This window comes from Equus asinus, chromosome 1 (assembly GCF_041296235.1).
Source record: "Equus asinus isolate D_3611 breed Donkey chromosome 1, EquAss-T2T_v2, whole genome shotgun sequence".
NCBI classification, from domain to species: Eukaryota; Metazoa; Chordata; class Mammalia; order Perissodactyla; family Equidae; genus Equus; species Equus asinus.
In genome coordinates, this window is record NC_091790.1 from 190,847,384 (window position 1) to 190,874,651 (window position 27,268).

The 27,268-nt window shown below is 39.2% G+C and overlaps 1 protein-coding gene across 2 annotated transcripts in view; it reads right to left on the reverse strand.

The window, feature by feature from the left end:
• Positions 1–8,944: 8,944 nt before the first annotated feature.
• The window catches only part of PTN (pleiotrophin), a 101,816-nt gene continuing 83,492 nt past the window's right edge, over positions 8,945–27,268 (reverse strand). The window contains exon 5 of one of the 2 annotated variants that reach the window (XM_070514250.1): positions 8,945–9,695. In XM_070514250.1, the coding sequence (XP_070370351.1) occupies positions 9,640–9,695 (56 nt within the window). In that variant the 3' untranslated portion in view covers positions 8,945–9,639. The remainder of the gene's footprint in view (positions 9,696–27,268) is intronic. The other variant, XM_070514259.1, reaches the window with a different exon arrangement.

The following is a 27,268-nucleotide window of genomic DNA, read 5'->3' on the forward strand; positions in this document are numbered from 1 at the left end:
TCTTGCCTGTGATTGTGATTTCTGTTGGAATAGGCCTCTCAACTAATGGGGACGTGAAGTAGTTTGTGGGGTTTATGACTTAAATAGAAAATAAAATCGTCTATCTTCACTCATCTCTAACTGAACTGAAATTTAACATTTTCTTCCATTGCGAATGTGGCAACAAACCACGGCAGTATTAGCAGAATCTGTTACTTTATCATGAATAGAAATCACAGATAGTCTCATCATATTACAGTCGTTGCAGATATCTACAAATATCATTTATATGTATCATTATTTGAGTAGTTATCAGACTTAACTCTAGATCACAGGGTTTCTTTTGGGTTTTTGGGGAGTTTTTTTGAGGAAGATTATCCCTGAGCTAACATCTACCACCAATCTTCCTCTTTTTGCTGAGGAAGATTGGCCCTGTGCTAACATCCGTGCCCATCTTCCTCCACTTTATATGTGGGACGCCTGCCACATGATGGCTTGACAAGTGGTGTGGAAGTCCACACCCGTGATCGAAACTAGCAAATCCCCGGCCGCTGAAGCAGAAAGTGCAAACTTAACCACTGCGCCACCTAGATCATGTTATTTAATGGGTAAATAGTGAAGCAGAATATTTCCATATCAAAAATTTGTTTTCTTAGTATAGTAACAATTGTTTTTCAATATAATTGGAATCGTTTATAATCAAATACAATTTATTTTAAGCATTTAAAAGCACTATTCTGTGAAGAGATCCATAGGCTTCTCCAGACTGCCAAAAGAATTAATGGAACAAAAATGTTAAGAACACCTAAATTGGGGGCTGGCCCCGTGGTCAAGCGGTTAAGTTCTCACGCTCCACTTAGGCGGTCCGGGGTTTTGCCAGTTTGGATCCTGGGCACGGACCTAGAACTGCTCATCAGGCCATGCTGAGGCTGTGTCCTGCATCGCACTAGAAGGACCCACAACTAGAATAGACAACTATGTACTGGGGTGCTTTGGGGACTAGAAGGAAAAAGAAAAAAAGGATTGGCAACAGATATTAGCCCAGGGCCAGTCTTAAAAAAAAAAAAAAACCCTACATTAGAATTAGCATTTTGGTTTTAGCATTCCCCACCCATTTCTCTATCAAATTAGTTCTCCAATTAGAGCTAATTAGCTCCCTCTATTAGCTCTCGTGAGGATTCTTAGGTAACTGATACTAGGACAGTTCCTATGGTTGTATGTGTGGGAAAAATCAAGAATGTTTATGTCTTCTTTTCCTATTGTTTTCTTTACTTTCCCTTTTGTCTGTTTCTCTCCCATTGAAATGAATTCCCCTATCTCAGCACACACCTGGAGATGAAGGGATAACTTCAAGCAGGTGGGGATGATTCAGAAGGGCTTAAATCTGGAGGCAGAGATCTCTGTACACTGATGGGAGCTGCTGAAAGGAAAAGAAGGTAATGAGAGAGAAGACAAAATTGCAGACGGTAGGAGGAAAGTCCAGCCCAGCAGACAGAACCCAGCACTCAGCATCTGGAAGATACAGGCACAGGCCACAGGTTGGTCAGAGGCTAGCATCAGGAAGTCCAGATGAAAGTGAAAATGTTTGCTGAAATGTACATGGCAGCAGGTACCCTAAGATCACATCAAATACGGACATGTACCCTGGCCTGGAGATTTGATTTGTGTCAGACAAGTCTGTTCAGATGTGGTAAGAGATTCAGGGCAAGACTGCACCTAGGATGGTGACGGTGTGATGGGGGAAGGGGATCAAGCAAGGGAAACAGCACAGGCTTATAAGGGCTAGAATACCAGGCTGACTACAAGGAAGTTAATTAAGGATGAGGTAGAAAAGGGTAAGAAGATGGCGACTTTATCTCAGGTATAAGGAATGATCCTAATTCTTGCACCTGGACACAAGGTGCGCTTGAGAGAAGCAAGATTGGTTTGATGCTGCATTTCTTATTATTGAATCAGATCATCTTAAATCACTATGAGAGGACGGTTCACAAAGCCCATGTTGGGACTAAGTTGGCTTGTCAAGATGACATGATTCATGCTAATAGGAATGGAGGGCATAGGCGGAGAACCAGGAAGTTTATGACACCTGGTCTGCTCTGTAAATCTGCTTCACTCTCTGGGAATATCTACTCTAGATGACATTAGGCTCCCAAACCGTGAAGCAAATGTGTTATTAAGTCAGACATCCTTGGACCACAAAGAAAATAATAAGGCAACAGTGATAGAAGAAGAGAAAAAGAAATAATCAAGACAGAATATGACTAGGTGGCCAGAGGCAAAATGTATGACAGATCTGAATGGCCTTCGTTATTTCTCAGTTGGAAAATTCCAGTAACTTCCTAAGTTGTCTCCCCATCTTAAGTGCTTCACTGTTCAAATGTATCTTATAAACCACTTCCAGATAACAGACCGAAATTCTTCAAGTGTAAACATTGTTACTCACTTCGGTCTTATACTAAAAAATAACTCTTCATCGCTCCTTTCCTTTGCATTCAAATTTCTGTACAATATGGTTCAACCGTGTCAATGCTTACATCCTAGTATTGCTACTTTTTAATAGTTTAATAGTAAACATAATTAAAATCTAATACTTTCCTACTTCATTTTTAATATTTCCTTTTTATTTCTGACAAGTGTTCCCTTCTTTAAAGAATTACTCTACTTTATTTCCGTGTGATTTTGGTGGGATGTCAATTTGAAGATTATGGACTTTTGACAATGGGGGTGCCATGTGGCCCAAGTTAGGCCAACGAGAGTCCCTTTACCAGGAGGAATGTCCCTAGATTGCGAGGACACAGAGGGACCAAAAGTGATTGGAACTGTTGGGAACTCCTGGGATGCACAGATGCTCAGAGCATTTATGCATTTTATCTTTCTTAATGTCCCTCTGATGTTCTATCCTTCCCTAGGCTCTTCTACTCAATTATTTGAGCTACTTATTATCTTTTCAAGACATTCCTTTGTGCTGACACACACACACACACACATACACACTTCAGTTTAGGAATAGTAATTTCTATTGCTTGTACCCAAAGAACACTAAATGATGCAGAAATTAGTAAAAAAGCACAGAGGAGGCTGCTGGGAGAGAGTAGGGCACAGACCCTCAGAGATGATGGAGTATGTGGAATTAATTATCTAGCTAAAATGTCATAAAAAACAATGGGACTGGCATTAATATTCTAAGATGGGAAATTAAGATTCCATGGTATATAGTGGATGGCTGGTAAGTAAGGTTATGGACTGGGCTACATGGGACACTAAGGGTGACACTTGGAGGAACTGGTGGCTTTTGCAATAGACGTGGATAAACTGAACTGAGGGAATTACAACCTCAAATGTTAAAATTTTCACTTTAAGGCATGGACTAAACTCCAGAGTCTTCTTTTCACCATGCCCCAAGCATCTCTTTTACTAGTTGTCATAGAACTGAGATCGATGAAAACCAAACTCAGAGATGGATCATTTAGATTGCTAAATTAGATCAGGTCAGGTGAGAACTTTGCCACATATCTTACATGAATCTTTAAGAAAATAATGGGATATGAGCTGTTCAGCACTAATATTAGTAAGGATTTGAAGAAACCTGAACCACCAAAGTTCTTGCCAACATTCCTACTTTGCCTCTCTTGATTGAGGAAGCAGTGTCTCTCACAGGAGACATCAAATGATTCCTCTGGTGCCCAAACCTCTGTGGCACTGACCTCATTTCCAATTACTCTGATGATCTCGTACTCCTTTTCCTCTGCTGGAAACTCCTACCCTAGAGCTTTTGCACTCACTGCCCTTGCTGCTCTCTCTGCCTATAACGTTCTCCCTCTGGGTCACCACATGGCTTGCTCCCTCGCCTCCTTCAGGCTTTCACTGGCTTGAATGTTGTTACCTTCTTGGGAGGCCTTCTCCGACCATTGTATTTAAAATTGCAACACTTGCACGATACCATGCATTGCCCTTCACTGTTTTATTTTTCTTTATTGAACTTATCATCATTTAATATATATTTTACTTTTTTGTGTACTTTGTCCCCAAACATAACCCCCAGTGAGCCTCCTGGGATTCACTCCCTGTGTAGTCCCCTCCTCCAGCATCTGGGCTGGCCCTATGACTCATTTTAACCACTAGAATGTGGCAGAAATGATGCTGGGCCCATTCCAAACCTAAGCCTTAAGAAGACTTGGTGGCTTCCAGCTTTGTGCTTTGGAGAGTTCTCTGCTGCCATGTGAAAGGGCTGGTTACTCTGCTGTAGACACTGGAGAGAGAGACAATGCCGTGTAGAAAGAGTGACGCCTTGAGACTACATGGAGAGAGAAAGAGGCCTTGCCATCCATTGTCCCACTTGAGTCCAATTTTCCAGGTATTTCCCCTAAGAAGTCAGACACGTGAGTGAGCCACGTTCGACATCCCAGGCCCTCAAGCTAATATCACATGAAGCAAAAGGACCAGACTGATGAGCTCAGTCAACCCACAGGGAGAGTGAAGAGATAATAAAATAGCCATTTGAAGCCTTTAGGTGTTTTGTCATACAGTGATATATAGTCATTGTGTTCATTGTCTGTGTCCCCAGCAGAAGGGTAAATTCCATCAAAACAGGGATTTTGTTTTCTTTTTTCTTTGCTGCATCCCTAGCATCCATAACAGTGCTGAGCACTTAATAACCATGCTGTGTGAAGGAATGCACAAGGTAGGTAATGAATTGAAAGGAGTCATAGCCTATGGGGTGAAATGTATAATCAGAATTTGAAAGGGGAAATATATTCAAAGAGATTTTCAGGAATTAATTAATCTATATTAATCTATACAATTAACATCAAATGGTATTTGTTCAAATAGACTTTAGAGGTGCACTTCCTAGGAGAATGGATTCTTCTTTTGAATATGGTCGAATTTCTTGATCAGGATGCAATCGCCAGAAAGTCCAAATCCAATTTTCCAGCACTGGTTAAGTTTCCTAGTTTAATTAATACAAACCTAAACCAAACGCTGCCCAAAGAAAATTACCTCTGATGGCAAGACATGTTTCAGCTTGACATAGAGGGAAAGAAGTTGGAGGCTTCAGAAATGCTGAGTTAGAGCAATTATACACGCTTGCCCACTCTCCTGACCACATCCCAGAACAGATCCCTGATAGCTGTCTCTTCATCCTTGCTACAAGATAGTAGATTGGCAAATCTTGAAATCAATTGGTAAGAATTTTAATTATTAGCTATTGCCACCTTACAAGTGTACAAATTTTGGATTTAGTCTAAAATTCATATTACTTATTGCAAGCATCTCAATCTGTTGGTCATTTGTAGTGACTGGAGTATTTGTGTAATTCTTCAAGAATCTCATAAACTAAGATACTTGAAGATTTGTTTGTCCTGTGTTTGATGGATCTGACAGTCGAAAGACCAAGGGAAAAAATCATTCTCTGTGATTATTTTAGTTTATGTAACATCCGTATCTCCACGAAGAGCAAGTTGAGCGTCTGCATCCGGATCGCTCTATCTGTAGGTCTCCAAGGCATCTGTCTGGTCCCAGGACTCCAAGGATATGACGTCAGGAGTTTCCATGCTTTCATTCGCTAATGTGAAGTTTGTGGCTTCCATGCACATTTTCAAAGAACAAAAGAAGATGTGGTGATAATCTAGATCTATAACCTCCTTAGCCAACCTCTGAGTAACAACAGAGTAGTTAATGGATATGTGCATAAGAAATACATCAAACAATGTTCTGCCTGTTGAGGTTTTGCCCTTTAAAAGAAAATTCACTTTACAGAAATTAGATATTGAGAGCTAAGTGTTCTTTATTTTTCTTTTTAAATTAAAAAAACCAAACATATGTAGGTCTGCATTCCTTTGTGTTGAAATATTCTTTAACTACATTATTGTCCTTGTGACCCTAACAGTATTGAGCATTTTACTTTACTTTCGGTGCCTTGCTTGGAAAAGTCAAAGATTGGGTGGAATAGAAACAGCAGGGGAGGCAATGGATTTCTAAAATTATGATATGTTTCTCTCTGACTAAAATGTTCCATCTCTTTTATTTCTAGGGGAATTAGAGTCCATGCAAGTTTGAGGTTGGCATTACTTGCTGGCTGCTCAGAATGACATTATGCCGCTTTCTCCTTGTGTAAATATATTCCAAGACTCTGTATCTTCTTGGAAAAATAGGTTGAAATGCTTGATAGACCTGAAGCAGGTATTGTCTGCTGTTAAGGTTTCTAGACACAAGAAGAAAGTGTCCTTTCACTTTGTGTCTGTCTGATTGTGGCAGCCAAGACTGAATGGGGCTACAGGAGGAAAACATGGTAATACAGGGGAAAACATGGAGAGAAGTTTTGCAACTCAGAAATAACCTTGTAGACAGTGAAGAGGCTGTTTTACACCAAAGAAGAATCTAAAATTTGAGTTGACCTGAGAAGTGTTGGAAAATTGTTTCCCTACGCCCTCGCCTTCTGATTAATTCCACTTTTAAAAGCTTAAGAGTTAAAACTAACTAAATTAAAAGCAAGCCAGAAAAATAAAAAAGGAGATTGAATGCTTTGCTATTCTTCTTCCAAGGATGTTGATGTTATTTTTGGAGATTAATGGGAAGAAAGCCCTTTGCTCCACTCCATTAGAAAATCTCATGACTAAAGGTTGATAAAGTTCTAATTTTTATGTTTGGGAACTATTTTAAAATCATCATTTTGTGAAAGATAGCATTTTCTATTGCCTCATTCAGTGCCTCTTACAGCATATTTACCTCTGTTTTTCATTTAAAGAAGTTACAAAACAATTAATTTAAGAACTTTCAGAATTATGGAGCCAAGAGTTATATATTATGGAAAAAGATGTGTGTCTTATTCTTAAATATTTATCTTCTCAATGAGAAGAGGACTGTAATCTTTCTTTCCTTTAATATGACTCTGTACAGTAAAGGACCCACAAATAAAGTTACTTAATTTTGTTATACCCATGCCTTCTCACCCACACAATTTAATTGAACTTAATTTGATAAATATTCAGAGCATCAAATTCTGTTTGGAGTTCTACTCCTACAGAGTTAATAAGACGTTAGGATGTCATTCCAGAATATATGAAGTTAAAATATCTTTGTCCAAGATCCTCTTCTTGATAGCATGTATGTATAATGAGTTGACAGCATTCATATATTCAGGATAAATCAGAAAGTCTACCGGGGTACAGGTGTGGAGGATGCAATCACTGAGCTGAACAAGGACACTGACCGGTCACTGAAGGATTGTTTTTGCTTGGGTTTTGGCGAGCCTCCTCTGTGCCCTCCTAATTGTTGGAAGGAAGGCTTGTCTTCACTCTAAGGCCATTTAAGGAAACACAGCTGACTTCTTTACATTTCCCTCTCTGTCCTCAAGGGTTAATGAACTTTAGAGTAAAGTTCATAAAACTCAGAACATTTGGAAAGAGAGAGTTTGCTAGGCCACACTATAATACTGATGATGGTCTGTTTTCTCCTGTTTGTGAGAATCAGTGATTTTTGAAGCTTGTCCTTTTGTATTTATGTTTTCCATACTTTAGTGAGATTTAGCAAGATGTTTAAAGCTGGGCCAGGGGTTAGAATAATTCTCGAGACTCAGAGAAAGTTTAATTTCATAACCTATGCAACAGAGATTAGCATTCCAACCCTTGCTTTCACAGAGAATCAGGGAGTTATATAGTTTGTTAGGAATCATTGTCAACAAGGCAGAGAGCCCCTGGCTTCCTGCCATGCCCTGTGAATAAAGGGGCATGCCACGATTATTTACAGGACTGTTTTTCCTTTGGGAGATTTTGTTATACTTCACCTTGGCTCATTATTGATTCATGGGCTGCTACTTTGGCTAAATGATGATGGAGGAGCAATATTAGGTGAGAGGCTAACAAAATTTGCTGCAGACTCTCACCATCCCTATTCTTACGGGACTCTGCTGTCAAAAGACCCGCTCGAGACAATGCCTTTCTTTCATTTCCTCCATCCATCCCCGTGAGTACTTTTTTCCTATTAGGGTCTGCTTATAAAAGGACTGCATTCACTATTCATGTTTCTGCCATTTGCACTGTACAAGGTACTCTGCTTTATTAAGCACCAGTCCATAAAATGTTCAGTGTATGTGCCCAGAAGTCCATTCCTTTTTCTACTACTCCCCCCGGCAGCTGGCTTTGATTTAGTGGGGAGATATGGACCCCCTCCACATTCCTAGCTCAAGTGGAGTCTTTGACTAGGTGGTAAAAACAGTTTAGCTTTGAAGACGCTTTGATTGCATCATTAGACCAGTTTGCAATTTTATGGCTAGCCCAGCATATGTTAAAACCACCATTTCTGAATATGTACTCAGATTTGTGTTGATAGATGGGTGTTTGTTTTTGAGTCTTATCACTTTAAAATTAGAGATGGCTGTTTCAAGAGAAATACTTTGAAGCTAATCTCAGCTGATTTCTGAGACGTTATTTCTCTGAATAATGGAAGCTTAGTCTTGTTTACTTAAACACTGTGCTTAGAGCCCAGCAGATAAGGGAGTTGTACAGATAGCCTTTGGCACTCATGCAATAGATAAGAGAGTAGGAATTCTTGGTTTACAGAAACCAAGCACAAACTACCATTTTGCATTCTGTCACTCTGATCTTGATTTGCACTGTGCAAGCCCAGACTTACACAATATAAGAGGAGCATTTTCTTAATTACTAGCCTACTAGACTGCTTTGGGACTAATCCATAGACTACTTTGAGACTTTCGTTCAATTCAGTAGCATAGTCTAACCTACTAAATATTGATAGAAAGTTAAAAATATATAGGTAGAGACATATAGATATCTATATCTACCTCTACATTTATCTATATCTAAATAAAATCCTCTGTAACATTTGTAGCCAAGAGTGACTAAATTAGTTGGTATGATAAATTCTCACTGCTAACAGGTTGATGGGGGGAGTGTAGGTGACAAACGCAGGTGGGTTATAATATAAATTATTACACACAAAAGCACCCTTTTTTCAGCATCACCTTGATTTATTTTCCTAATCATTTTTTCCTCAGATGGAAAAATAATTTCATCAAGAAAACAAATGTTTCTGCCAAAGTGAAAGAATTTCATGTTTTAATGATTTTTTTTTTTTTTTAAAAAAAAGTCAACATGGAACTAGGGCATGCTCTGCTTCCCTCCCCCTATTTTGCTGACTACAATTTTTTTAAAAATCCATTGGCAGAAAACAAGATGTTTTCCTCAAATAGGATGATTATAATTTTATTGCTGCTTTGTTTAGTATATACTTTTCTCAATTGGGAAAAAAAGTCTAGAGAAAAAAATTACCTAAGAAGAGAAGTTGTTTGCATGGTCATAACATTTAAATTGCTGCCAAAAGAAAAAAGTGTAAAAAAAAAAGATTTTAAATGTAAAATATCACATAACTTCAAAAAACTTACCTCAATTTTCTACCATTTATCATGTACTATAAGTCAACTGTCTAAATAGGATTACAGTCCTTATTATAAGCCCCTAGTGGTACTATGGTATACATTTAAAAAATGCTACTACAAAAATTTTCTTTTCTTTTTGTTTCTGCCTATTGTGTACTTAAGCTATAGATAATTTTGAATAAAAAGCCTACGGTAGGTATAAATGCAATAGTTAACTGATCTTGCTTGCTGACGTCCTTTTCATGTTCCACAGAAGGTGGCGTCTTTTAGTCCAGCATCTTCTCCTGTTTCTTGCCTTCCTTTTTCTTCTTCTTAGATTCTGCTGTGATTGAAAATAGAAGAAAGAGAGAAAAAAAGCATCACATTAGTAAGCTATGGTGGGAGAGGGATCCACTTTCCTCTTAACTGGCCAGGAATGAAACGATGAGATGGAAAGACAAGGGGTGTGTTTGTGTGTGTGTGTGCGCACACGTGCACAGGCACACACGCGCTTGTGCCTGCTTTTGCCAGGAGAGTGCCTGTGAGAATAAGCAAGAGTAATACAGTCTACCTCCATGTGAATACCTGTAAATGTCTCTCATCTTATTGGTTGCCCCCATTTGATATACAGAATACTGTCTGGGGGTCCTACTTAGAAAATAGAAACGCAGCTGGCATCTCTGAGAGAATAAGCCAGGTCATTGCTCAGTGGAGAGCTACAGAAGCTTTGCTTAGCCCCTCACTCCCCACATTCCCTTTCCATGGGACTGTTGGGAAGCATTTTTTCTGACAATTTCACAGTGCGTCCACTCCCGATTTTCCCTCTGCTTATGTATTGGCCAGCTATTCATATACGAAGGACCAGCTATCAACCATATGGAGCTTTGACCCTGTAGGGACTCCTAGTCTTGGATGAAGCAAAAGGAATGCACCAACCTGGGCTGAACCATGTAAGTAAAGCCATGAAAATTTAAATCGAAAGACTCCATCCTTTTCCATTCAATCATCTTGCCATCTCCCTTTTCCTAAGCATAGGAGAATGCAGTATAGGATAGGATAGGATATGTCAACTTTGGCTCCAAAGATGAGAATGGTAGTAATTACTGGGCTAGCACTGAAAAAGATGCTGCTAAATGTTTCTAACATCCTTTCCTCATCTGGTCCACAGTAGTGGCAGAAATGTATGGGTTAGGTACCTAGCAATGGAGCCTGACTACTGGAGCTTAAATCCTGGCTCCATCACTAAGATACGGTGAAACTCTGGGAAAGTTAATTCATGTATTTTTGTCTCAGATTCCTCACTTGTGAATGGGAATCTGACTAGTACCACTTCACAGGGTTAATATCCAAATTAAATGAGTTGTATAAAATCCACTGAGAACAGAATATGGCACAATGGCAGGTGCTCAATAAAGGTTAGCAGTTATCATTAGTGTAATAGACTAAGAACAAGAGGTCATATCTCTGTATAATTAATATTCTTCATCATCATATATTGTCTGAGGAGGTCATTGAATGTGTAAGAAACAGAGGACTACCAGGACAAAAACAGTGGCCAGCAGGGATTAGGTCATTGTTCATTGGATCATAGGGCCTGAGTCCAAGAGGGCCCTAAAGCTTATGATGAGAGGCCACGTGATGCCAACCACAAATGTTGTACAAATCCTAGCTTATACTTAAGCAGAGCTTGAACCTTGTCCATTCTTATCCTTACCACCTCTTCAGAAAAGTCTAAAGTCCATTATATACTAGACAAAGTAGTTTTTCTGTACAAAGTAATTGTTCTAAGCCTCTTTTACTAAAGCTTCAAGCTTCACACACAATTAGATCAGGGGTTGCTAAAATCCTGCTAAATTGCTGCTCACAGGTATTCATTTTGTTCATGCCTATCCTCAGATTTCCCCCTTTCTATACTGAAAAGACTTAATCTTTCACCCTCTTTATTTTTGCTTGTCATTATAAATGTGTCCTTCTCATGAGCTTTGAAAGTGAGATGACCAGAACTTCCAAGTTCAAAGATACCTAGAAGGTCAAAGAAGGTTTTCTGTTTAATTTCTAAACAAATAGTCAGTGTCTGAACATTTAGTAATTCCTAGTCTTGGGCTGACATTTTAAGCAGAAGCTGTATATTAGGATGGTATCATCAAGGAATAATCTAGAGTGTCAACTGGGATATAATTCTGGTTTCTCTTGTCTCAGTTTCTCCAAATCCCTTACTGGGGAAGCCTCAGTAATTTGTAATCCTCTACCTTTCCAATAGAGTGGATATTTATGACAGTGATTTACATATTTTGGCTAGCATGTCCTTATTTCATACATAAATCTGAATGGCTGTTATACTAATTAGGGGTTTGTATACATTTATTTCATAAAACTTGAAGTTATTCTGAATATTGGGCACTATTTGATCTAGCGAATGTAGGTTGTCCATTTCAGGGAACACTTTGCGAATGGGAATCTCTCCCCAGTTCTCCGTGGTAAAGGCAAGAGAACATCCTCTCTCTACCTGAGCCTGACCTTTATTTTATATTCATTAATTAACCACTTGATAAAAATGTCAAGAAGTCAACCAATTGTTCATTTAATCTTAACACCGTCAATCAATTTAGTTTTTGACATAACTGGCAAGTCTTCATGGCATTCCTTTGAGGCACTTCAGACCTTAAGTCCGCTTTGGGTTCAATATAAACAGAAAAATGAGACGTTTTCAGTAAAAAGCAGTGGTAAGAAGGAAGAATTTGAATTTGCATGAAATAAATTTTATTTCTCACATAACTAAGGGTTCAGATTTTTGAGAATAAAGAAGAAAATTGGGTCGGTGATATTGCTTCTAATCAAAAATAATTTTTTACTGACTTTTATGTATATATTACTGAGACTAAATGGGCTTTGTCACTATTTGTCTCTGTGGCCTCAAAAATTTATGAACGACCTCTCAAACTTTGCCCAGCCTACATGAGGGCTTTTAAATAGTATTATGGAATCTATGATCAGGAAAGAACGTAGTCCAACTATGTAATCAATGAAGAAATAAAGGCCAAAAGAGGGTCAGTGATTCCTCAAGATCTACAATGATCCAGCAGTAGAATCAGATGGCAGGCCATTCCCTGACTCTGTCTGACCTCTTCACCCAACATAGCACTGCCTCCGTTAATCATCACATCCGTAGTAAATGCCTATTCATCTTATTTTGTGCTTATATCTTGTCCATTGTTCAAATCACCTCCTTTTATTTGAGTCTCTACACTTACGCTTATTTCAAGTCCCCAAGCACATCCTTCTTTTTCTCTCCTAGTCTTTGGCCTTCAAACTCACTCTTCATACGATCAATCCCACACTTCCACTACCACCTCAATCTTCTTAATGCCTACTGTCTTTCAGGTACCAGTTTTGATACCACCTCTAGTTTGTTGACCTTTCGGTCTGAGTAGAAGCCTTTTCCCTTTATTCCCCTATCAGAGCACTTATCTCTTAATATCATCATTGCCACCAAAGTATAAGCTGTGAGAGGGCAGAATGTCTACTCACTGTCATATCCCTAGCCCATGGCATAGTGCCTAGTGCATTATATATTTATGTGTGTGTGTGTGTGTATATATATATATGCAGTGATTAGTAGATCTTTAGTGAAATAAATAAATCTGTAGCACAGCAAGAATACGTGCTTCACTGGCCCACCATGAACCAATCTTCCTTATGGTGGTTCCTTGAGTTTTCCTTGGTTATTTCCACCTCAGCCTTTACACGTAATGGCCTTTCTACCTGAATGCTTTTACTCCTACTATTTCAACTTTGCTTAGTCAATATCTACTCACCCTTAAGAGCTTAGCTTCAATTTCACTTCCTCAAGGAAGCCTTCCCAGAACTTCCAGACTAAGCAAATTCACCCACAGTTAGATACTTCCATTGTGTCTCTCATTGCTCTTACCAAAGTTAGAATTGAACTGCTAATTTTGTACCTAGTTATTTAATATGCATTTCCCCTTTCATATGAGGGTAGAGACTGCATCTATCTTTTGCATCTGTGTCTTCAGTGCTTTGTATATGATAAGTGCTCCTGAAATACTTGTTGCATGAAGAGTGAAGAAATGAACACTTGAATGGGAAATGGAAAGAGTCAGCAGATTAATATATAGAAAAATAGTATTTGCCAAGGAAAGTAAAGAGTGTAAATTCAATCAGAAGCTTGCAATATTTCAGTTCTTCTTTAAACAAAAATATTTTGTGAAGAATCAAATTACAAACATATATACATGAAATTTATCCAAATTTCTCAATACTTATTCTTGTCTTTAAAGTAGAAGCCTGAATTAACTCTGCAGGTAAAAGTAATGTCCCATTTTAGTAGCCTTTCAAGGTTATAGTGAGAGAAATCTTTACTATGAGCATGAGGGTCACGAATTGGCCTGGAGCAGAGCTCTAACTTGGTAAAGCAAAGTGCTTTGTAATAGAGGCATACAGCAGCTACTCCCAAAGATTTTAAGGGCCGGTATGATCACTGTCCTTATGTGAAACAGTAGGACACCTTAGTTCACACTGAAAAGAGCCCAGTCAAGGGAAGGAAGTATACACATGCCACACATCAAATAACACCCCAGGTTCCGCGTCACTCTTCCCCACCTGGATTGAGGCTGTGAAGCAGAAAGGAATGCAAACAGGAAATGGGCCATTGCCAAAATGTGAGAGTAAAGGGCACCTGCCTGAAAAGTGACTTATTCTTTTCTTTTGCATGATCCCTGCCAGGACATCACTGCACTGGAAACTCACAGTAGTGCCCTTGGGGTGTTTCAGCTTCCTGGGTTTACAAACCTTCTCCCTTCTCTTTGGCCAGTTTTTGAGTTGATGGAGGATAGTACTCATCTCTCTCAGGGTAGGAATGTAAAACTTTGTATTATTTGAAAAGAAACAGGTTGTTTTGTTTAAGATATGTTTGAAAGTATTCAGAAATTCTTAAAAGTTTCAGAAAGTCCTAAGACTTTCCTAAAAAGAAATACTCTAGAAAGGATTCGGGCTCCTCACATAGCTATGAGTCATAGCTCTTGGAGCGCCATCTTTACTGTATTCTTTGCAGAAAATTCAAAATTTAGCCAAGAAAATTCTTTCAATGCATAGCAACTACTGATAGTAAAGAGGAGAGGTAGTGAGAAGAATCCATAAGAATTAAGAGGAGCCATGCTACAATAAATTCTGAGCCCATATACTGTTTTATTCTGAATAGAAAACAAAACCCTGATGGACACTGAAGTCATAAGTGACACCGTGGCCTTTTGTTTAGTAAGGTTATGGGGAAACAATGAAGTTCTTTTAGAATGGTACTGGGAACCAAGTCTTCACCTAGAGAATTGGTTCTAATCAATGTCTGCCATTTAGTGGCTCTGTGATCTTGAGAAAATCAATTATTCCACATCTGTTTCCTGTAAACTGAGAATAATAAAATCGAATATCTCCTCCTCAGAGGGCCATTGTGAATATCACGTGAGACTACGACCTCTAAGATTGCATTTTACTACTACTGTTCAGAAAACATTCGTTTAGCAAATATACACCCTATACCCACTATTTATCAGGGTCTGCTCTACATGCTGGGATGTAATGGCTAACAAGACACAATTCTGCTCTCACAGAGTTTACATTACAAGTAATGTTTTCAAGATTGCTCATGTGAGGGGCTTTCAAAATTGTAAAACACTCTAAAAGTATATGTTTATATTAAAGATGACGGGTATGTGGCAGCTGTTTTTATAGTTTCAATGCCTATTTCTCTTTCTGCGAGTTACTATGACATCACTGATGCATGTTACTAGGGACAAAAAGTATGCCTATAGCCAATTTAGCATGAAGGAAACAGAGAGCTTTTCCTCTCTGAGTTATTTCGTTCTTCTTTAAAAAATATTAGTTACTTTTCTGGTTTTAAAAGCAACATAGGCTCATATAGAAAATTAAAAAAGTATATACATGTTTTAACAGAAATTACTCATAGTTTCACAATCTAGAAATAACACTTTTAACAGCAGGTTTTATTTATGTTTCCTTTCTATGAATAGATATAATATATACTTTAACTAGGAACATATTCACAGTCGATCAAGTATATTCTACTAAAAATTCTGTTGTATTATTTTCCATGCCGTCACATATACTTTGAAACATGACCCGGTAGTATTCCTTCCTGTCATTCCAGTCCTTATATTTTATAATCTTTCTTCCTTTGTTGGTCGGTTGGCATGCTCTCACTTTTTGTTATTATAAATAATGATGCAATGTGTGTTTTTGCAGACAAATCGTTGTATATTTGTCTTGCCTCAGTATAGATTATTAGAAGAGGATCTGCTGAATCAAAGGGCAGGACATTTTTAAAGCTCTAGATATGTACTGGCAAATTTCTTTCTTGAAAGGAAGTACTAATTTAAATTTTTATCAGCAACTTAGATGAGACCCTATCACAGCAAACTTGCTCTCGAAAGGCAAATGATCAAATGGCATGAATCAACTCTTCCTCATCTATTGAGAAGCCCTTCAGGAATAGGATTGCCATGTAGTTAGTACAAGTAAACATCCATTTCAATATTAGGGAAATCTGGGGGAAATGGGATTAGTAGTGGGCCTTGAAAGAAATACATCAATTTAAGAGTTTTTCAAAGACCTGTAGGGGAGATACTAGTCCAAGAAGTAGAAGAGTTGAGAATTTTGGAATAAGTTTATCTCATTTTCTTAACAAAATTTCTTGATTTGATTCCTTTTTTTTACAGATGGCCTGCTGTGTACACAGAAAACATAAAAAGGATTTAGAGATGAAATGATTGAGAGGAGCCCAGATTTTAACCAAAGTGAGTCAACTTTTGTTTGCTACCGACTTAAACAAAGTGGCTTTGGGCCATTAAACCAATGGGAAGAACTATTGATTAGAGTAGGAATAAGAGATTTGCACCTTAAGAGGTAGAATTCATATATGAGGAAGCGAAGCTATGGACACTCAGAAATGGACACAGCAGATTCAGAGGTCAAGAGTGCCAGCCAGTCAGCGATAGCTGGAGGCGTGCCATAGAGACCACTAAAGTTAACCTCTGGAGACTCCTTCAATAAATCATGAGAACCCAGTGAAGGAAAAGGATGATATCACTGTCAAAGAGTACTGTCACAATGTAAATATGTCCAAAAGCCTGAGTACCACCCAGCTGCCTTTAATGCTCCATGAACCTATTTAAAGGAATTCACCTGTGCTGAAGAATTAGCTGCCCAGTCACCTGTAAATATCTGATCCTTCTTACTATGCCAGCTATGCCTCAGAACTGATAATAAGGCTTCTTTAACTCAATGTACAACTCATGATCCACCCAGAATCCAGGTACTAGTTGGCTAGGCTTCCTGACATGGCACCATTCATTAAATTTTTCAATATTTCAGTTTAAATTGGGGTAGCAGGTATTAAGTGGCACAAGAGAAGATGAAATTTCTATTTAAAAATCAAAAGTATAATCTTTTAAAAGTTTTCTTAATATATCATTCTCAGATATGGTTCAGTTCAATGTCTATGTAATAATTTTGTTGTTTCTTCTGTGACTTCTTATTTTGTAATAAGCACTTACTTCATTTTGGACATTTTGCTTCTTTTATGGACTCAATGCATTTACTGCTAGGATTATGTGTGGTACACATGCATACATACATACACACATACGTATGACTGCCCCTCAGTGCTGCCCACATGCTGATATCTGGTCTTTCCTTACTGTCCACCTTCATTTTTGCTCATCAGTTTTCTGTTTCATAACAGAATACCTAGTACTCTCTCTCAACTATCTGCCCTTCTACACATTTGCTTTCCAACATCAAGTAGATGTGAATGAAAGAGTATGCATCTGTGTCTAGACACAGACTAAACATGTCCTGTGCCCGGCCCTTTGAGGAACCTCTATTTTACCCCCATATACTTTGAGAGGTGACTCAGCCCTTAACTGCATTGCCTCAAAAATGAAAGCTCAGCTATGAAGGCTAGTGAGTAATGTAGATTTAACTGAAGGTTTAGTGGAGGAAATGAGGTAATTATTTCACCAACCACACAGAGCAAGTTTGATAGACGTCCCTAAACGTGTCAGTAATTTTCCAAAGCGACTCACCCAGTATCAGTAGGTGAAGCCTTTCTCCCCTCATCCAAAGATTCCTCTCTACAGCCTTTTCAGCCTCTTTTCCTTCGTGTGTCTCCATTTCCCTTTCTTTAGGGGAAGCAATTGAGATATCTCTTAGCTTCTCCAACCCATCAAGAAAGGGACCCTCTTTAGGATGCATTTTCTTTATACCACAGAGTCATGGTGTGTTGGGGTCACTCACTGATCTGACCTACATACTTGTGTATACCAGGTAGAAAATCACCAAGTTAAACCCCTATTTTTAGCTCAACACATCTACGTCATCCTTATGTTTTAGCTACACCTATATTCATTTGTTTGGAAATGTAAAAACAGCTGAACGTTTTTGTGGATTTCTCCTGAGAGTCATGAGAGAGAAGAGCAGTATCAGGAGAGAAGAACAGAATCAGAGGTGCTTCCTCTGCAAGTCTTTTAATCCAGGGCTTTCTCACTTTTGCGTAGTTATGGAAGGAAAATCAGAGGGTGTGTGTGTGTGTGTGTGTGTGTATTCAATACTCAGTTGCTAAATACTAAATTTTGTCTTCTTCGCCTTTGGCAAAAAATGTTTTTAAGTACTAAATAAAATTGAAGAAAGGCAAACATGGCTAAAGCAAGTGAAACTCTGAAAGAACGTATAATTTTATGTAGGTAGCTTTGAGAATTATGCCTATGCATTTGTGGGTACAATAATACCTCTGTTAGAGACTCAGCGCATGTCTGTGTGTGTGTGTGTTTGGTTTGACAGTCACTGTGTGCTGTCACACTTGGTGCTACTGCTGGCCCTAACTCCATTCTCATCTTTCTCAAGTTACTTTGAAGAACTCTAGAAGTCAGCTAGAATAGAGTAATATACTAAATGCATGCGCGCGCGCACACACACACACACACACACACAGAGAAAACTGTGAGTGGGGGAATCAATGTTTAGGTTTCTTCTGTTCAGCAAAAGCATCTGCCCCTTCTCAATTTGTAGGCCACTCTCAAGACCTTACAGTTCTTGACAGTGACCTCCCTACTCATGGATTCACTGACTTCTTCCACATCAAAGCAAAAAAGAAGAATATTTATTTCTGATATAATATTTAAATATTTAAAAGCTTGTTTTCTGCAATGATAAGGGCACAGGTATAAAATTTGTCTCATATAAATTATATTGGTAGCCTAAGTCAGAAATGAGATGTATTATTATAAACAACAATAAGTAGTTCCCACTTGGCACATCATTATTTTCTATTGTCATAGCTGATGTTTAATATTATACAACTAGTGCTACTAGAAAATCAAAATGTGATTTATGAAAAAAGGGGAAAGCTTGAACTCCAGAATATTTAAAATTTTAGTAAGTACACCTCCATAAATCATTTTTTATTTGCTCCCAAATGGATTCTTCTTTTTGGTTTATATATATATATATATATATATATATATATATATAATCAGTTGTTTTGTGCTGAATTATCTCCCCATCAAAAATTCACGTTGAAGTCCTAACCCCTGTACCTTAGAACACGAACATATTTAGAGATAGGTCCTTACAGAGATAACTATGTTAAAATGAGGTCATATGGGTGGGCCCTAATTCAGTAGTTCTGCTGTCCTCATAAGAAGAGGAAATTTGAACATGGACATTTACAGAGGGAAGATGACTTGCAGACACAGGAGAAGATGGCCATCTACGAGCCAAGAGAACCTAGAACAGATCCTTCCCTCGTGGCCTTCAGAAGGAATCAACCCTGCTGAAAGCTTGCTCTCAGACTTCTCGCCTCTAGACTGTGAGAAAATAAATTTCTGTTGTTTGTCACCCAGTAAACTGATACATCACTGAATTAGATTTCCCAACATCTTTCATATTTGTATATCTTTCAGAGCGCCTTCATTAGTTGTAGAGGTGTAAAATACATGTGAGTTTACAATAGCCAAGACATGGAAGCAACCCAAGTGCCCATCAACTGAGGAATGGATAAAGAAGACGTAGTACATATATATACACACAACAGAATACTACTCAGTCATATAAAAGACAAAATCGTCCCATTTGCAACAACATGGATGGACCTTGAGGGTTTTATGTTAAGGTGAAAAACCCAGACAAAGACAAAACCATATGATTTCACTCATATGTGTAAGATAAATACATGGACAAAGACAACAGATTAGTGGTTACCAGAGGGGACAGGGGCGGGAGGGAGAGCAAGCGGGTAAAGGGGCACATATGTATGATAACAAATAAAAACTAGACTATTGGTAGTGAGCACAATGCAATCTATACAGAAACTTATATATAAAAATGTACACCTGAAATTACACAATGTTATAAACCAATATGACCTCAATAAAATAATTTAGAAATATACATATGAGTTTATTGTCATTTTTTATTTGTCCCCTAGACTTTTAAATATACATTATTTAAATATGTGACTTTGGTACTATGTAATGTAGGATTTTATGTTCATTAATTGTTTCACAAATGCTTACTGCATCAGTCCTTTCCCCCATCTCCTTGTCCTTGTCCTCCAGATTTCGAACAGTGAGCTCCGTTTCCCCATGTCGTTTCTCCCATCACCACCACACCCAGCACTCTTGTCTATGCAGCAGCAAAGGTTACATCTAAGGAGATTCCCCTGATCTTCTCTACAATTTTAGACAGTAGCCTTTATAGCAGCTTAAGTTATTACTCTTGTGTGTCTGGGAAAAGATCTGAAAATAAAATTTTTTCTATTTTCTGTAGAATGAAAATAATTTTCAAAAGCCTTGCAAGAACAAGCGCTGTGAATCCATTAGACCACGTAATGCATGAACAACTCTGGGTCTTGCCTCCTGTGTGCTGAGCAGTAGGACACCAGGAAAATTTTTACCTGCTTCTTACTCTTTGGATCTCTGATATGCTCTTCTAAACACATTGTTTACTCCTCTAGAAAAAACCTTTATTTTTTTCTTTTCCCCAGCTCTGTGCACTGAGCAGCAGCCAGCCCGCTCTGATTTCCCTGTAGGTTCCCGGAGGCTTTGCTTCAGTGCAGAGCTGGCTGGAGTCCCGGGGAGGGTGCGAAGCGTCTCCACTGGCAGCGCTTGTTACCAGGACACCAGCGCCTCTGATCCTCGTGAAGCACCAGTGTCTCAATGAATCTTACAGCAGAGAGGAGGCAATCCTGAATCCAGCCTGGGAGGCATCTGGGTGTAACAGGTGCATCGCACTGCTATGTCTTAGTCTCGAGGACCGTAGCCCTTTTAAAGGACCTCAGCTTGATGAATGCAGCACTAGAAATTATCATTTGCTTCAGTGCAACTATTACATAAAAACAAGCTTGAGCCAAAAACTGACAGAACAATATAAATGACCCCAAACATGCTTATATTAATGTTTTAGGATTATCTTGAAACAAAAACCAAAATTATGAATTTCTTTTAGAATACCCAAAGATATCCTGTAGAGTGGTCTCAGTTTGAGAAGGATTGACATAATAGAAGAGAACTCTGGACACAGACTTGGAGTTCAAGTCCTGACTTCAAGTTCAAGCATGACCCCTCACTGGCTGAGTGACCCTGTGCAAGTTGCAACCTTGGTGTCCTTGTTTATAAGATGTGAGCAAATCTCCTAGGGGCTGCCGTGGGGATTAAGTGAGACAATTGCATGCTAAGGGCTTAGTATAATGCCTGTCATATCATAAATAGTCAGTAAATAGGAACTACTTCTATGATTCCCAAGAAATGCTGATGCCAATGGCTGCAACTTAAAACACATGGCAGAAACGCTTAATCCAGAGAAGGTAGAAAGAAGAAATGCAAAAGTTTCACTTGGGAAAAAAGAAGGTCCCTTGACTCAATAACTAATTAGTGTGCACATTGTTCTATCATGCAGGCTTCCTTAAGACTGATTATATAGAGCTGTTTTGTGTGTGAACAGCTAATGAGCCTCTGAGTGTGGAATTTACCAAGGGAGATGAAAGCAGGCACACCGTGTGAAGTAAACCCTACAAATATTTATAGTTCATAGCTCTCGATCTGTCCTGGCAAACAGGACTAAAAATTCTTTAATAAAGATGGGAGTAAAACACCCAGAGGACTCTTCTTCCAGGTGAATACAGTGTGCTTTAACAGTGATTTCTCTGTACATTTTTAAGCCAGTGAATAAATGATGGGTCTTAGTGAGCCAGACCAGGACAATTTAGTTGGACACATCATTCATTCATTCAAGTTAATACTATTCATTGAGTTCCTCTCGTGGACTGGGGACTATGAGATGTGGTAACTTACAAAGGTGAATGATCTGTGGCCCCTGCCCTCGAGAGGTTCAGTGTTGGGAGAGGCGAATTTGCACTTGCTACAGCGGAATGAACGAATGTCTCATCAGAGGAGTCAGCCGTCGGAGAGAAGGCAGCGACTTAATGCCTGGGAAGGGAAGTCTGGCAAGTTTTAACACTGATCTCTTTTCTAGTCTTTGAACAAAACAAATTTTTTGGAGTCTCAGGGACTTTGCACTTCCCCTCATTTCACTTACAACACTAGTATGGCTAGCTCTGTCTCCATCTTCAAGGCCAACTTCAAAAGTTACCTCTCAAAGAAGCTTTCCCTGGTTACTCTAGCTAACTTAGCTCCCCCCACAGCACCCCCACCAACTCAGTCACTCTAACACTTGGCTCTTTCGTTTTTGAGATGACTTACTCCAATATGTAGTTATCATGTTATTTATTTATTAAAGATTTTACTTTTTTTTTTCCTTTTTCTCCCCAAAGCCCCCCAGTACATAGTTGTGTATTCTTCGTTGTGGGTTCTTCTAGTTGTGGCATGTGGGACGCTGCCTCAGCGTGGCCTGATGAGCAGTGCCATGTCCGCGCCCAGGACTCGAACCAACGAAACACTGGGCCGCCTGCAGCGGAGCGCACGAACTTAACCACTCGGCCACGGGGCCAGCCCCTATTTATTTATTTATTTATTTATTTATTTTTGTCACTATTATTTATTTATGGTGCCTATGGACTATAGCAGTAAGAGGGAAGGAAAGTGGCACCTAGCATACTGCCTGCTCCATTGCAGGCTCTTAATAGATTATATAAATAAATGAATAAATGGGAAACGGTGCCCAAGGACCATATGCTTCTCTCTTTCATAGCATTTGTCATTCTGCACAGTACATTGGCATTTGACCTCTGCTTCTCCTACTGCAGTGTAGGTCCATATAGATCATTAGCTTATCCCTGGTGCTAACTCTAGCATGTAACACCCACTCAGTAAATATTTGCTGAGTGAGCAAGCTAGGTTTTACAGAATGAAATGTATGAAGTATAGAAGAAGAGGAACAGGTTCCAGGTTTCTAGAACCACAGGTGCAGAGATACGGACGTATACAAAATCGTGGCCCATTCAGCCATCTCCAGGAGTTTGGTATGACTGAGGCAGAGCATATGGGTAATATCTGGAGTAAGGATCAGGCAAGGGCCAAATTGGATGATGTATGAGCAGGATGTCCCGCTAAGGAATCAGGATATGATTCTGTTGCTGATGTAAAGCCATGATAAAAGAGGGATTTTAGGAAGAATAAGTTGGTCTGAAATTCATCACATTTCTTAAATAAGAAACTGAGAAACCTGCATTGAATAGATACAGGGGAAGGAGCTGCAGATAGTGCAGGAGATCTACAGTCAGACCGCCTTGTAATTGAGTCCTGGCCCCTCTGCTTATTAGCTGTATACCCTTACCCCCGGCATCTAACCTCTCGAAGACTTAGTTTCCTCATCTGTAAAACTGGGGCTGATAATCGCAACTATTTCACAGAGTCTTTGTGAATATTCAATGACACAATGTATGAGCAATGTACTAAAATATATGCAAAACATCTAGGCTCACAATAAATATTAACTATAATTACTATCATTGTAATCACCATAATTCTTTTGCCTGAAAAGGTGCTGAAACACCCAGCTCAAGAAATTCATTTGGAAGGAAGGAAATAGTCTTAAAAATACTGCACATTTATCAAGCCTTTTTACCTATATGACTTCATTTTATCTTTACAACAATGCCTGAAGTACTCATTGTAGACTAATTTAAAGGAGACAAAAAATTATTCTAGTAAGAAAGGGGCAGAATTAGATCTTGTCACTTCAAGTACATGGATGTATCATGGTATCCAAGTATCATGGATGTATACATGGTATCCAAGTACATGGATGTATACATGTATCCAAGTATCATGGATGGGAAATAAAATACAGATATTGAAAGTCATTTCCACAGGCAAAATAAAAAAGAAATCAAAATCTTGAGAACAAATTGAATAAGAGAGTTTCGCTCTGATCAAAAGGACAAAATTCCCTCAAGGCACCCCAGGCTGCCTCTTTCTGGTTAAATGCAAGAGCAGAAACCATCAACCCCTTTGGGGGTCCCAGGGGGCAGGGAGCCCATCCCAGGCTAACCTGCAGTGGGATTCAGCCCCTTCACCTCTCTCAACACAGTTCAAAGTCTCTCAGCTTAGCACAGCTCATCCACAGAGTGCTGCCATGCTCATTCCTAAGGGATGTCAGAGCTCAGAAAATAGAAAGAAATGTGGGGGAACTTCTTTTATCTTTAAAAGAACTAACAAAAGAATCTCTTTAGCAGTAGAGAATTGAGAATGCTGGGAATATCACTTGACTGACCCCCTTTCCCATTTAATAATCAGCTGCCAAATGCTGTGCCCCGCACACAACTGAGTCTTGCGCTTAAACAGATGCTGTTCTTTGATCTTTAAAGATGAATTGTCAGACCTAAGAGAGAGCTAGGTAACTGTCCAAAAAAAAGAGCAATGAGATGGCAAAACTTCCAGAAATAGCTGGGAAGAAATAAAAGGAATTGGAGTGATCGTGAGCAGGGAAATATAACAAAGACCTGGTACCAGTAAAGCATGAATTGGTGGACAGGACAGCAGGAGGGATTAACATTTCCCTGGACCACCTGTAACATAGACATCCATCCATGTGCTCCTGCCTCTGCCAGTCCCGGAAACCATTTGAGAATGTCCTTTAGCCAGACAAATTCAGAGGCTGACATGAATGCCATGCTGGCCTGTCGATATCAAAAGGAGCCTTCACAATACCCCTTATATATCTTGTTTGAAAAGTAACAGCTAATAATTTCCAGATCAACAGTAACTCAAGATTCTAGAATGTAATTCTAGATTCAAGGCGATCATTAGGCCATATCACCTGTGGCGCCTGAGAAAATCGCAGCTCATTTAGGGGCCTTCCACACAAGCCCCCACCTCAGTCTCAGCTTAGATTCCACACTCCAGTGATAACTAACAGAAATCTGCCAGTGGACTGCACCTGCTCACACAGATAGGACTGTCCACAGATGAGCCCATCCTGCCAGCCCTGCTTAGCTTGGCCATCTTCTAATTCTACAGTGAACCCAGCCTCCAGGGGACCACTGAGAAACACTTGTGGCTTAGAGAAGAGTTATTTGCCCTCCAAAGGGTTCTCTGCTCTGACCTTTTATACAGTGCTGTCAGCACAGACTGCACATTTCCAACTTTCTCAACTTGTTCACAGCTCAATTATCCCTAAAGATTCTTTTCAAACTGAAAAGACTGTAGTGACTCGACAAAAAATTACTAGTGGCTCCAACAAGGAGAGACCTAACTCTCTCTACAGTGGGGTACTCAGCTGTCCCAATATAAGATTATTGTTGGCAACTTCTCCAAGAAATCTCATCAAGGCCTAATCTAGCCCAAGAGGAGAGAGAGTTAGGTCTAATGACATCCTCCAACACATTCTGACATTCCTGCATACTCCTTGGCAGATTGCTCACTAAATACCAATTCAAGACCCTTTCAGCTTCTCGTCTCATATTTACAGGTAGAGTTTGAAAGGTAAAGACGCATTTCCCAGACTCCCTTGCAGCATGACTTTATATATGACCTTGTTCCCATCAAGCAGGCACACTTATATAAGTCTTAGAGGTAGAAGTGAGCAACCAGAAAAAAGGGCCAAATTTGGGGAGATTCGCTATTTTGGCAGAAGGGAGGTGGAAGTGTCTGATTTTAGGGGACCGCTATGGTGGAGTTTCCAGTGTTCAATTCTTCAAATTATATGTGCTAAGCAGTGGGGAATTTCAGCAGGAAGGTTTCTGTTACATGTGTCCCGTGTGGTGTGATTAGACATTTCTCTTGGATCTGTTGCCTTTTGCCACAATATTGCTAGATCCAAGACAAATCATCTGGCCCTTCTGGAGATTCTGTGAGCTATATAATACCCTCAAATACACCCCTTTGTCTTTAACTAGCTAAAGTAGATCTTGCTGCAGCCAAAAACCCTGACGGAGACAGGATTTTCTTAATTAATAATATTAATTAATACTCTCAATCTCTTTCCTAAGAACTTAAAATCTCAAGTGTTCAACATAATTGCTCACCAATTTATCCCTGCTAGATTCTGGCAGCAATTAAGCAAATTCCAGTTCCAATCTTCCAGTCAGTCAATGGACTTCCCCAGGGCAATCCTGTCCCCATCCCCAGGAAAGCTACATTCCAATTACGCATCTTTCAAGTCTCATGTCTACATAAGAATATCAATATTCTCTCTTCTTCTGGGTATATAATATTCAAGTAGATGACTAAAAGCTCTCCTGAGGTTAAGTGGGGTTCCAACACAAGAGAATCTTTAGATAAGGGTTTCCGACTTGCTATGTAGTATCATCAAAATTGTGGATGAAGACTAGAGCGTAGGGTTTGTGCAAAATTGTACAATAGCAACAGGAAGGACCACTTCTGTACCTCAAGAGGTAACGCTGTTAGACTGGAGTGTGATGAAGTTTAATTTTTAACTAAAGTGAATGGGATATTTAGTAATTTCCCAGAGTTTAGATGGCAACTCTACATATTAAGCATCCTTGCTCCCCAAGCGAGTTTTTTGAATATTTTAGCCTTATTAGTAATGAAGTCACAATGCCATTCTCCAGTCTTTTCTCAATTTAATGCTGGGTGGTCACAGCCTTACCAACAGCTCTAGGTTCCATTCTAAAGTTTCAACAGCATGTTTCCTACACCACAGTGGGTTTCACACAATCCATTCCCATTTCCCAAAACAAAAGAGGCCAGAAGCCAAGCAAAAAAGTTTTATAAAACAAATAAACGGACAAGCGAAACAGAACTGATGATGTGTTTGATGAGGATAATGATGGGAAAAACGGTACTTTCTGGCTATGAGCTCAGTGACTGGACTGAAAAGGCAGAAAAACGACATCAGAAAAGAACAAAACCTGCAACTGATTCTGCTGCCAAACTATAGGATGGACTTGGCTGAATCACCGATTTCCTCCGTCCTCATTTGTTACCTGAGGGTTATATCAGATGACAGGCAAGGTCCTCAGAAGTTCTAACCCTTAATGATTCTAGACATCGAGATTTATCTAATATGGCCAGTTTCATGAGTTTATAATACCCAGAAGCACCCTGGTGCAAGTGAAAAGGAAGCAGGTCTTCCATATCAGCCTGGCTTTGAATTTGAATCCTGGTTTCACCACTTACAAGCTGTGAAACCTCAGGCAAGTTGATTAACCTCTCTGAGCCTATGCTTTCTCATATATAAAGTACGATAAATAGAATTCACTGTATAGAGTTCCTTTGAAGCTTAAATTAAACCATGTGGAGTGCCTATCACTGTGTCCGATTCAAAATTAGTAAGTTGCCAAGCTCTCTCCGTGCTTTTCATATACTGAGTTAAAATAGGGGAAAGCATTGATGCCTTCCTTATTCTTTCCTGAATAAAGTAAGAAAATAATTTATAATTGTATAACTTTGAGAAAAGTTTACTTAA